The sequence below is a fragment of the Blennius ocellaris genome (genome assembly GCF_963422515.1).
Source record: "Blennius ocellaris genome assembly, chromosome: 1".
In the NCBI taxonomy this organism is placed as follows: Eukaryota; Metazoa; Chordata; class Actinopteri; order Blenniiformes; family Blenniidae; genus Blennius; species Blennius ocellaris.
The window spans coordinates 29,700,900-29,714,235 of record NC_137650.1 but is presented as its reverse complement, the minus strand read 5'-3'; the positions used below and the strand labels follow the sequence as shown (position 1 = coordinate 29,714,235).

General features: G+C 39.6%; 1 protein-coding gene across 1 annotated transcript; it reads left to right on the top strand.

Annotated features, from left to right (window-relative positions):
• Positions 1–4,545: 4,545 nt before the first annotated feature.
• ildr1a (immunoglobulin-like domain containing receptor 1a) lies at positions 4,546–11,908 on the top strand. Its single transcript, XM_080499455.1, has 9 exons — positions 4,546–4,708; positions 5,390–5,560; positions 6,364–6,513; positions 7,384–7,503; positions 7,636–7,782; positions 8,343–8,459; positions 8,574–8,755; positions 10,122–10,748; positions 10,901–11,908. Exons 1-9 carry the CDS (start codon positions 4,663–4,665, stop codon positions 10,937–10,939), a joined length of 1,599 nt encoding a protein of 532 aa, XP_080355581.1. The 5' UTR covers positions 4,546–4,662; the 3' UTR covers positions 10,940–11,908.
• Positions 11,909–13,336: the final 1,428 nt, after the last annotated feature.

The following is a 13,336-nucleotide window of genomic DNA, read 5'->3' as shown; positions in this document are numbered from 1 at the left end:
GAAACTGTAAAAAGATGCTTTACGATCAAATGTACAGAAGGGGCTGGACAACTGCGAGCAACACGAGAGCGAGATGGGTTTAGAAGAGGGCAAGAGACAGGCCTCTCCTGTCATTTCTCCTTTCTGCTGGGACTTTTCCCCCTGTGGCGTCACTGAGAGATGAAGTCACCGGCCGTGTCGTACAGTCCGTATCTCAGCTGGACTAACACTCCACTAATGTGAGCAGGCTGTGTGACCTGGACTGTCCCTCCCTGCAGGATGCTCTTAGTGTCCCCCTTGTCCCTGTAGAAAAAGGCTCTGGAGCGTGACTCTCCTGCCTCACGCCTCCAGCACAATGATCCCATTCTTTTCTATTTTGACGAGATATGCGACTTAAAGACGCGTGGTTGTAGAATAGACGGTAGACGACAGTAACGGTACAGTAAGAGTCCTACTGTGGCCGCGGTTCTGAAACCACACACACACACTGTGTCAGTGACTGACACATGAGCTCTGCAAGGCTGAATGGTTTTGGAAGCAGGAACCGAAATGTTTTTTTTAATTATGGAGCGCAATGAAGTTTGGCCTTTGTATGTTGTTTTTTTTAAGTGACATGAGATGGAGACGGTGACGCAGTGGTTAGCTCTTGCCTCACCACAAGAAGGTCGTGGGTTCAAATACAGGGCCTTTCTGTGTGGAGTTTGCATGTTTTCCCTGTGTGTGGGTTTCCTCTGGTTCCCCAATGGTCCCAAAAACAAGGACAGTACAAGGACAAACTTGTAAAAGAGACTATTAATCTCATTGTGGTTCTCCTGACTAAATAAAGGCTCCAAACTAATCTGGTTGAAAAATAGAAATGTGCATATTTAACAGTTTTCAAGTCATTTCTACAGACACTTCAAAATATGGCCACACAGTGTGTGTGTGTGTGTGTGTGTGTGTGTGTGTGTGTGTGTGTGTGTGTGTGTGTGTGTGTGTGTGTGTGTGTGCGCGTGTGTGTGTGGGGGGGGTTCTCAAGGTACTCTGGTTTCGTGACACATTCAAATTCCTTCAGGTTTGACTGTGTTCTTGCCCTGCGATGAACTGGTGACCTCGCCAGCGTGCATAGAAAATTCAAGCAAGGATTAACTTTAAAGAACTAAACTTTTGTTTTATGAACTAACTCGCCCACTTCACCTCTGACCGTTGCATTAGCATGGTTTTCTCACTCTGTATTGGCGTAGAGCTTTTTATCTGCGTTCTCAAAGAGAAGAAACATGAGATTATATGTATTTTCTGGTGTCTAATAAGATTTTGACGTGCCACTTGCCTTTAAAAGATTTTTTTTTGTACGACGGTGTGAATAATTTTTTTTTTTTACCTGTAAACTCAAACTGTTTATGCGTGCTGTGTAATGTGACTGTGATTTGTAAATGGTCCTGTTTGTCTATGCTTTCAAGTACAACAAGATAAAGTGTCTTTGATTCAGTGAAGGGGAGTCAGCATGTGCGTGTTGTTGCTGCTGCTGCTGCTGAGTCGACAGCTAAACAGCTACTGAGTGTGTTAAACGACAGCAACATAAACACACACCACCGGCCTGCTACTTATCACATCAGTCCTTTGTTATTTACCTTGCCCTAACAACAAACTGTATGAAATAGTTCCTGATTCAATGTTAAATCAATTTTAATTATAATCCCAGTGCTTTATTCTCTTCTGGGTTTTTTTACTGAAAAGTGTGTGTGAGAACGAAAGAGAGAGCGAGAGAGAGAGAGATGACTCTCAACTTTTCAGTCAAGGAGACAATGTGTGATTGAGAATGACTCATGTCTTTGTTCATTGTTGTAATCACAGACTGCCTGTCTTGACTCCACAGCTGCGTCACAACTCACATATATATCAGTTCTCGTCCACATAGAGAATCTGTAACAACACTTTACTTTCTCGAAGGTTTTTGAAAATATGGACTCAATGTGGGGGTGAGATGGCGCCAAGGTGGCAAATATAATATAAACACCACGCTCGGCGGTGTTTATCTTTCTCGCAGCCAATAAACCCAACAGAAGAACACAAACGTTTTGTTTTCATGCTGCTCTTAAATACATTTTAAAGGGATATGTTTATTTGTTAGCCACTGAGGTATAGTGGTTAGCCCTGTTCCCTTCACTTTGATTAAACCCTGGTTTAATTCTGGGCTCAGAACCTTTCTGAGTTTGCATGTTTCCCTGTGCATGTGCAGGTTTTCTCTAGCTACTTCAGCTTTGTCCAAAACAGAATAGATAGGATATGTTAATTGGTAAGACTCAAATGCCTATAGTGTGGCTGTTAGCTGTGTGATAACACTCTCTATCTATCCTTAACGATTTGAAACTTCTTACATTTTAATCTATAAACAGTGGTTATCCAATAATACATAACAAGATACTGTATTTTGCAGGAGGGGGAGATTCTTTTAAAATTTTAATTCCTGCTCTTGAGAAACATCTTGAATGGAAGACTTATTACCTTTAACTGATATTTGAACACCTCCTCCACCAATGAAGATATAATTGACAGTGAGGAAAGCGCTCCCCCTGTGGGTCTCGTTTTATAGGTTGCATGCTTTTGCAGGGAGCGTTCAGTTAAAACAACGGCTGCTCGCAGTTGGACAGTAAGTGAGGAATGTTGTTGGGCAGCTCTCGTGTTTACAGGAGCATCAGCAGCGGAGGAAATGACATCAGCATCCAACAGAGAATAACACGTTCAAGTTTGTGCTTTCCTGATTGCTTTAATGAACTTTAATCAATATAATGGATGGGCCAAACATTCTGGTGTTCCAGTCAAATTCAGCTTATTTAATGAAATTTATTTCTATTTATTTATAAGGGAAATTTGACAAAACTGCAAATCAATGTATCCTCTCAGCAATATATTCTTATAAATAACCAAGCTATGCTGCTGGTTTCGTGGTCAATATTTCTAATTTACAGAAATAGTTACAGTGAATGAATGATTTGAATGAATGAACTCTATTAATTCTGAATGTAAAATAAAATATCAAACAAAACAAACAAATTCTTTTTATTTCTATTTTCTATTTATCCTGTTTTTAACATAATTATCTGAAAGACAATATAGGTTTCTATTGTTGTGCAGACACTGTCAATGTTAAAGTTACAATATTCTCTCAGATAAAAGCCCCCATCTTCATTAGTTTGAACATTTGAATGGTATTTGGTATGATATGATTTTGGCCTTACTCATTGTGCTGAGTCATTCCTCAACGTCAATGAATTTCAATAACTTTGACTTTGTTTGTGCTCTGCCTCTTCAATGTCATGAAGTCTCTCAGGTTCAGAATTGTACTTTTTTCTTCTGTGCGGCATTATAGGACAATGTTTGTTATAAAAATATTCAAATGCATTTATGAATATGAAAGAAAGAAAGAAAGAAAGAAAGAAAGAAAGAAAGAAAGAAAGAAAGAAAGAAAGAAAGAAAGAAATCTTATTTGATACAGTTATCATTTGCAGAGTCCTCCTCTGTTAAATAAAACTGTTAATGTTCATTAAATTTTTATTGAATGCAGTTCAGTACTAAAAATATGCAAGTTTGAAATATCCTTCCAAGGACCGGATATGACTCCTAAAGTGGGTTCATCACCATAAGTCATCAAAACTATTGTTTCCTACTAATTAAAATCTATACTTTACTTTTACTTTTGTTCTTGTTTCTTCTATTCCTAACATATGTTGCGCTTTAAGGACTCGGCAGAATAAGAAGCTCAGAGTGGATTGCAGCAGATGTTTTCAGTAAAGTCCTGTGAGTGGCTGTAGGTGCAGGGTGGCGTTCATGAGAAAGAGAAAAAAAAAAACATATTTCAGGAATTGACGAATTTGAAAAGATACTCTGAACTATAATGGAGCTTAGGCTGACATCTAGCGGCTTTAGGACAGAATTGCTTATTCCATGTTGCCTCATATCAGGTGTTTTATTCCTGCAATCGTGTCTGCTTTACACATTCTGCATCTGTTCACTCACGTTTATTTATATATTTATTTATTTATCTATTTATTTATTTATTTATTCATTTTATTTTTTTTTTGCTAAGCTGCATGACAGACAGCTGAGACAATTTGTCCTCGGTCAAAATGCATTAATTTTATACAAGCCTACTTGTGTACCCTACTGACCCAAAACTGGTGTCCCACTGTGGCCATGAAGCCACAAAAAGAGGTTATTGACTTATTAAAGTGAAAGAGTGACGATTCATCCTCATGCACAAATAATAAATAAATAAAAACAGCCTATTTCTTTTTACATGATCATGACAAAAATGGAAACAAACAAACAAAAAAAGGAAATACGTAGGAAAAATGCATTTTACCAAAATATCAAGAGAAAAATCCCCTCCTCCATCTGAATAATTTGTCTGCCGGACTTCTGTACGCCTGCTTACGTTGTACGTCAGGATACTCACCTGTTTACGCGGTGCGCGAGGACGAGCGCACCTGTTTCGGGGCGTGGCCACTGATGAGCTCCGTGAAGCTCAGACTGCATCAACCACAGAGATGAGACGCTCCTGCTGAAGCAACGGAGTGAAACCATGAGGAGTCCTGTCTAGTTTCACGTTACAACACAGTGTTGCTGTCTTGCTTCTTCGCACTTTGTGTTTTTTCTGTCGCGTGACTCGGGGTTTCTGTGTCGTCCTGGGAGCGTTCGGTCATCATGTGGAGACGATATGTCCCACTGCTCCTGCTGTCGTTTCTGGAAGGTAATTTGCTTTTCATTTACATACCGGCTTCTCGATGACTTAAAACTTCTGGATGTTGTTGTTCTTTCAGAAAGAAAAAAAAAAGCTTTATTTTTAATATCGTCGGCGAAACCAGCTGGAACTGAAGTCTCGATCACGTGGCTTTTTTGTGTGGACAAAAATAAGCATTGAAAACATTGCTATATCATTTCCACCTGTTAGATATAAGGCTTTTTTATTTAGATTTTTCAAATGTAATCAATTCCCATATCTTTCAAACAATGTTAAACGTTGCTGGTGTCTTTGGCAAATTGTTTATATAGTTAGCATATCTTTATCCGGGGAATTGAAGAACATTTTCCAGTCGTTTTACATCAACTGAGCGAGTTTCATTCCACCCTTTCAAGCTGCGGTTGGTAGTTTCACAGTCGGCCATCTCGTGGGTCTTTCTCTGTATCACCTGTTTTTCTTGTTCAACCACTTTGCTGTGTGTTAAAGGAAGTACACACACACACACACACACACACACACACACACACACACACACACACACACACACACTGTCATTCAAACCACTCTTTTTTCCGGGTCATTGATAATAAATGTTTCCTATAAATTCCTGACAATTCTTCAATCTGTAAGAATCTAATAACCTCCTACATACACATACCTCACATTATCGCTGTTGTTATTTCCCCACAGTGTCGGTGTGTATTCAGGTGAATGTTCCTGAGCAGGTGCGCAGTACAGCGCTGTTCGGCCGAGTCATCCTCCGCTGTGATTTCTCCACCTCTGCAAACCTCCAAGATGTCATTCTCACCTGGAGGTTCAAGTCCTTCTGCAAGGATCCGGTGCTGGATTACTACTCCACAGGTCTGAAGTCTTACTGATGCCGCTTCTCATTGACTCCTCACAAGCTGTAGTGTTGCCGTGACTACTTGCAAGGTTATGGTTGTCTTCTCATAAGTGAGAAATATTTGAATGCTGTTGACAATCAAGTCATTTTGAATCCAGTTTAAACTTGAAGATTAAAACCAATATGTGAGCCAAACTGGAGCGTTTGCATAGATGTGCATATTTATTTTGTATGGTTTTTCCAGAATTCTAATAATTATAATTTTCCATTTGTGATTTTCATTGGATGTAAAATGTGTTACAGAGGGGGGGTGCACATTTCTCATTTTGTGTATTTGTAGATTAGCATTAAATAACATTGTTTTATTATTGGACTTACTGGAACAGCACTGTATGGAGTTACTCACATATTGAAGGTGTTTTCCTTAGACTTCTTACTACACAATCACAGTTATACAATTAGTTTTGCCGTTTGCTATGATCATTGTAATGCACCTCATAAAAGCCACAGGAAATCAACGGAAATGCCACATGTATGTCAGTATTTTCCCATAATTCTTCAATACCTGGCAATTTTTTCAAGAGGTTTGATGTGCTCATCTGATAATTAGATGACAAGGTGCTTTTTTTTAATTCAGGTATTGATAATGATCTGTTGACATTGTTATTATGGGTACCGGTAGTTTAAAACACAAACAGCACAGATCCAGTGTGAGCAGTTTTTGCACAGGCAGGTCTTGATGTTTTGACAATTGTAAGCAGCCACGCTGGAATTTACTACATTAATACATAATAATAATATAATAAAAATGCTTTTCCAGCGTACCAGTCTGCCCTGCAGTTGGGACAAGACCCATCAAACGACTGTCCAGATCGTCAGCGGACACTTCGGACCGTGATTCAGAAAAGGGGGAGCAGTGAGCCCATACTGGGACCGGAGTACCGGGAACGCAAGATCACCATCCAAAACAGTGAGTTCTTATTTTTCAAATGCCACTTTTTTGTTCCTAACTTTTCTGCTGCTCTGGTTTGGGTTAGGGGGTGGTCAGTTTGAAAAGGAGGCACCCAAGACGGAAGGGAACAAATAAACAAGTTGACATCAGACGGGAAGCTAATCCACCTGATGTCGACTTGAGTAGGGAAGGAGGCTCAGATCGGGACCTCATAGTTCTACTACTAGAGATCCTGCAGGAATGTGTAGAAAGCAAGGGAACAAAGTGAAGAGAGGGTGCAGACTCCAGGAGAAAGACATAATATTATTGACATAAAATGGATATGAATATGAATGTTTGGATAAAGGGAAAATGATGAGAAGATGGTACTGTTGAGGTCTCCCGGTAATCTAAACCTTCTGATCTAAACAGCTTAACTAGAAAATGGTCCAGAGGAAAAAAAACATCAAAATATTATAATCCCATTTGACTTTATGTTCAGATAATTTGTCTGTAAAGTGCCAAGGGTCAAATATAAGAACCTCTCCTCCATCTGCGTTCAGGGAAAGAAAAGTACGTCTTTGTTCAGGCCTCATGTATGTTTGCAACAGGCTTTTATTTTGACTAACTCAATGGGATCATCTGGTTTCATAGATAACTTGCTATACGATAAAACGCAAATCTACTGAAGCTAATGTGGTTTTTCTTCAAAGATTTCCTACTACAGGAAGCATGTATAATGTGACAGCTATGGGTCCTGACACAGAACCCTGCAGAACTCCATGATAAACATTCTGAGTTGAAGGGTCATAATTATCATAAACACCAGAACATCAATCCAATTGGATTGTTTGAAATAAAGGTAATCTGAATAGTGTCAATTTGGCCTGTTTTTGTGTGTCTGTACAGGTGCGGACCTGGTGATCAATGAGGTGATGTGGTGGGACAACGGGGTGTATTTTTGCGACGTTGACGCTGCAGGAGACACCACCGGAGACTCCGACAAAGAAATTAAGCTCATCGTCTATCGTAAGAAACACAAGCAAAACGCGGGATTGGTGCTATGCAGCCTTTGCTGTGAATCTTTATTCACTGATGTCTTATACTGGAGATTTTTTTCCCTCTCTCTCTCTCTCTCACACACTCTCTCTCTCTTTACAGACTGGTTAACAGTGTTGGGCATCATCCTGGGCGCGTTGCTTCTCATCCTCCTGTTGTGTGTCTGCTGCTGCCAGTGCTGCCCTCAGATATGCTGCTGCTACGTTCGCTGTCCCTGCTGTCCGCAGAAGTGCTGCTGCCCTGAAAAAAGTATGTATCGGTGCTTTCCGGTCCTGCTCAGATCCTCCGACAACCAAATCGGTATCGTTTGGAGGACCGGTGGTCATATTTAATTACTCTGCCTACATGTACGGTTTGTGAGGTATTTCACACCCTCCAAAAAAAGAAGAAAAAAAGAAATCATGTATAAAGCTCCTCTGCTACGCATGTTTGTTCAGCTGCTCATTAGATTTTGCCACAGTGGTTTGTAGATTTGCACGATTATAAAGTAAAATGTTAAATATGTAAAATACAGTAAACCAAATGATAAAAAGAAATTGGGAAACACTTCATCAAATAAATCATGATGGTTTAAAAACATCTGTCCATTTAGTCATATTTTACAAGGATAATACAAGTGATATTGAATAATTCTTCAAATGCTCACGGTTGTTTCTTCCATCCGAATGATAGCTATTAGTTTGTTAGAAGTGTACGTGTTTCACTGTTGTTAATTTAGGGCCCTGATCATCAATTTTTAACAACCTACATATAAAGAATCGATGCCGTTAGAAGACTGTTCTGTATTAAGAAGTGTTGCCATTTCTCAGTGGTGATGCAGCATCGTATGATGAAGGAGGCTCAGAGGGCCATGAACCCCTGGTTAGGAGGACAACCTCTATATGCACCAATGACGGCCTCCTCCCAGAACCCGCTGCTCTATGCAGGTACTCAAACACAAAAACAACACATGCACATTACATACGCGAAAGATTCGGCTCATTGCAGACCCATCAACTTTTATACTTGTCATCAAAAGTAAATCATCCTCCTGTGTCTAGGGTCCGTTTCAGGGAAAGGCATGCCTTTAAAGCCAATGCCCCTCCCGCCACCTCACTCTTCAGCGTACAGCATGCCCCCTCCCAGTGTCAACGGCTACCACCCTCCATCACACAATGCTCAGATGCTTGACTACCTGGAGAGTCAGGTGAAAGGGATGGACATGGCCAGCCCTCTGCTGCAGGTAGGTTTTCAGGTTTTTATATTATTTGAGTTCACCTATTCAAACACATTCTCACCGATGGCATGAGCTGCCACGCAAGCCACTCCATTGGGAGAATTTTTAGTGTTTTGCGCAAGGGAACCAACCTGTGGCCTTGCGGTTGAAAGGATAAGCTGCTGTACCAACTGTATGACAACCGCCTCTGTGTAGACAGAGGGTGACACATAATACACATATAAACCCTTGCTGCAGGCATTTCAGTTTAGTTCAGTATCATAGCATTTGCTTGGAGGGATGGAATGTGTCTTTCCCAGTGCGGTTGCTTTGGTTCAGGGATGGGTCGCATTATTACCAGCTTAGCCTGAAAATCCACTTGAACTATGCTTGGAATTAGGGTTTTTTTTTGCCATAGGTGGGAAGTAACCAAGTACTTTAGTGGAGAGCAAATAAGTATTTTGGGATAACGTTTTACTTTTATTGCATATGTTTGAACAAAATGACTGTACTTTCTTGTATTTATTTCTTTTTCATTTGAGCATCATCCAGAATGGCATTGAGTAGATCAACTTAACAGACAGCAAGTTATTCACATTGAAAGTGGAAAGATTAAAGAAATAATTACATTCCAAGACTTTCCGTTTCCGTTCAAAGTGAAAGTTTTTAATTGGAATACATAGTGTAGTTTTTTTTGTTTTTAGTAAAACCCAGCCAATTTGTTACATTGTATGTCTTTTGAATAGTTTCTCAATCAAAAAGTGTATTCATTTTAAATCATGATTTGTGACATTGCTGAAAGACAGTATTATAATAACAATAGTCATAATGTGTGTGTAGCTATGTGCATACATGTTCATGTGCATAAAAGACATAGTGTATCAGTGAAGTTAAAATGGGTATTCAGAAGCTGTATTTTTTACTTTTACTAGGGTGACAAAGATTAATTGATAAGTTTATCAAACGCAGGATGTGACAACTTTTGCCAACTCTGGTTTATGCCCAATCAGAACTGCTTTGTGAAAAACTATTAACTTTGATTTGTTATGGATTTTAAAATTCTGACGATTGTCACAATTTTTGAACAATCATTTCCACACCATGATATGATGGTAATGCTGTTGAAAAATACCTGGAAATGAAAATCTGACAAATTGTTGTCGAAGGTAAACACGAGTCATCTTGATCTCAAAGTTTTTTGCCCTAAGCATGAATTGATTATGTTGATGTTGTGAACTGCAGCATCTCTTAGGCCATAAGAGCTACAACTGCATTTAGATTTTCTTCACTGATGAACAGAATTACTTTAAGATGTTTGTCCCTCTTTGAAGTATTTTAGTTTCAGTTTTCAGTTGTTTATGAATGCCATCTCCTGTCATTTTCTTCCGATCAGTCCCAGCCACCTCCACCTCCACACATGCAGCACATGCAGCACATGCCCCCTCCTGCCCAGCACATGCCAGTCAATGTGGCATTTTCTCCTGGCCCTCCCAGCATGATCTCTGCCCTTGATGAGGGCCCGACAGAGCGCCGCATCATTACACTTCCACCGATACGGGAGCAACAGGGAGGCAGATTTCCACCTCCTGCCCCCAAGACACGCCCCCCGAGCTCCAGTGAGAGCGGCCGTAGTGGGTACAGCCGAACTGGCCCGCGAGGATCTGCGGGGAGACGTCGTCCCTCTCCAACCAGATCTCGGGGTTTTTCCCGCAGCCACAGCCAAGACTCGTTGGACGGGCGGAGTTACAACGGGCCAAGGGGAGGCATGGACCACCCTCGCTCCCGTTCCAGGGATGACTTGTTTGACAGTAGATCCAGAGGAAACTACTCTCCACCGGCATCACGATATTCAAGGAGAGGTTCGTGGAGTTCAGATGAGGATGTCAGCAGTAGGAGAGGAGGAGGAAGGAGAGGAGGAGGAGGAGGAGGAGGAGGTGGTGGGTGGGGTGAAAAGCCTCCCAGCTACACCGAATACGAGCCTGGACAGAAACCAGGACCGCGGAGGAATGAACGCTACTCTGTAAGACAATCCCTGCTTTAGCTTATCAACATATACAACTACACTTTTACACATTTACACCACACCCAATCCAAAACGATCATAACCTCACTCATTTGAGTAAAAACTCTGATTTCCACTGAATGAATCTAAAGTTAGTGTGTCTCTCTCAGGACAAGAGTTCTCGTGGTGGCACCAGCGTCGTCATCTGAACCCTCCGGTTGTGAAACTTCCTGTGACTTCCGTTACAGAAAACAGGCACACCTCATTAGCCTTGCTTATTGGGCTACTGGTAAACCTATTCTAAAAAGCCACCATTTGTATCTGATGAAAAGATTATTGCACAATACCTCTGGTATCCTTTTAAAATGGGAGCGTGGAAGATCGAGACATGTGGAAGAATCCTCAGTTACAAAGTGTGCAGGTGGTTGGGGAAATACTTAATGTCAATAATGGACCGAATGAGACACCTTTCCAGCGCTCCAATTCAGGAGGGCCTTAACTCTGACTGCAGAACAGATTTTAGGGTAATAGTCCCCTCTGGTGGCGTCTCCGTGTCAATAGAATGTCCCAAAACTATTTATACTTAAAATGATGTTGCATCTGTTAACCGGCCTGAAGTTTTTTTCCACTTGAATCTTCATTGAGTTGGGATGCAGTTAAGCTTTCATACCATAACATCATAATAATGAAGTGCATAAGAAGTGACTCTCAGGGCCATTAAATGAAATTAAGTTCTTATTAATAGCCTCGAGCTTATGAACCTACAGAGATATCTAAAACTGGATGAATCCTATGTGAATCTTTATGTTGATGTTTTTTTTTTAATCTCTTCTGAAAATTGTTTGATTACTGGTTGTTTTATTTTTTTATATATATATATATATATATCCTGAATCCGTTGAAGGGGCTATAATGGATTTGTTGCGCCTATGTTTTAAAATAAAAAGTGTGAACTAGAAACTGCTGTTATAATATAATAAATTGTATCTGATAGAAATGTACTAACAAGTGCTTATTAATAGCTGTAAACAGTGTATAAATACATTCTCGATAACCGTGATGAAACATGACGTTTTTACAGTTGACAAATATAGAAAATATATGTTGTGTTGCTTTTTTTTTTTTTTGGTGTACTTTTCCTGCAACTATAATCCTGTTTTTAAAAGAAGGCTTTTATCACATAGATATTGAATTGTTTGTAAGCTGTACAGTCAGTTTGTGTTTATTGAAATTATTGTGAATAAACTTGATCCTTTGGGTATCATGTCAGTGTTGTACTTATCCCAAACGTGAAGAGACAGACAACTGCACACACTCACATTCACACCTCAGGGCAATTTAGCATCACCAATTAACCTCACATGCATGTTTTTTTGACTATTAAAGCAAACGAGATTACAGAGAGGAAACCTACACACAAAAGATAAATACATTTACATGCAAAACATCTACTGATTGTAAGGAAATAGACGTGACAATTGTTAAAATGGTCATTAAGAGGATTTCAGAGCCACTAACATACATCTGTAATTTATCATTCCGAATTTGTAAATTTCCAGTTAAAAATAGCCAAAGTTGAGCTACTGTACACGGCTGGGGATAGACACCGCCTCACCAATTACTGCCTGTTTCTTTGCTTCAATAATTCTCCAAAATTCTAGAAAATATATTAATTAACAGAATAGATACATTCTTAGACAAATGTATAATACTTTCTGACAGTCAATATGCATTTAGGCAAACAGTTCAGTGGAATTGCTCCGGGTGAAAAGTTACTTAATGGACAGGAAACAACTTCGGAAGCTGGGACAGCGTTCATCGTCGAGCTTGGACATTGCTTGTAGTGTCCTCCAGGGGTCAGTATTGGATCCAAAGCTCTTTTTGTATACTGTTACATGTAAATGACATTAACAATATAATAAAGGTTAAACAAAAATATATATATATTTTTGCGGATGACACAAATATTATTCTTTTCAGGGTGTGATTGAGTGAAATGTGCAAACTAAAAAAAAAATTGGTTTAACATAAATCATCATTAAACTAAAAACTAAACTAAACTAAAGGTAGATGGAGTGCACGAGAGAGTTCATGAAAGTAAATGCATTGGTGCTATAATTGATGATCAAATAAATTGGAAACCGTGAGATTGTAGAATAGATTGAAAGGGGGATCATACAAGAAGCATGACCCAGTTCAAAAAGCTGCAAAAAACTTTTTTTTTTCCTCCAAAGTACAGGGAGGAAGATGGACTTCGGCACAGGGATTATAATGATTTATTATTTGCTATATATATTTACTTTTTTTTATTAATTTGGAGATATTTGTTTTTTGTTTTCTTCATTGACCAAAAAACAAATAAACCAACAACCAAACATATACATAAAACAATACAATACAATACAAAGTTCTGAATGAAAAACAGCAGAAGGGAGATAAACATCAAGTTTGTACTGAACTTCAAAACAGACTGTGTAACGAGGTGCAGCGGTCCAGTAGATGATTTATTGAGTTAAACTTTAATAAATTGAAAGTTTTTTGAACCTCAGACCAAACTGCGACTGTGCGGTACGCTCTGTTCGGGTCGCGCACCGATGACGTCAAGG

Bases quoted from the DNA above. Each gene is read 5' to 3' on its own strand.
- ildr1a (XM_080499455.1), top strand. From the start codon at position 4,663: ATGTGGAGACGATATGTCCCACTGCTCCTGCTGTCGTTTCTGGAAG. The intron at 7,783-8,342 runs GTATGTATCGGT...GCCATTTCTCAG, and splicing joins GTGCTGCTGCCCTGAAAAAA to TGGTGATGCAGCATCGTATG. The intron at 8,756-10,121 runs GTAGGTTTTCAG...TCTTCCGATCAG, and splicing joins TGGCCAGCCCTCTGCTGCAG to TCCCAGCCACCTCCACCTCC.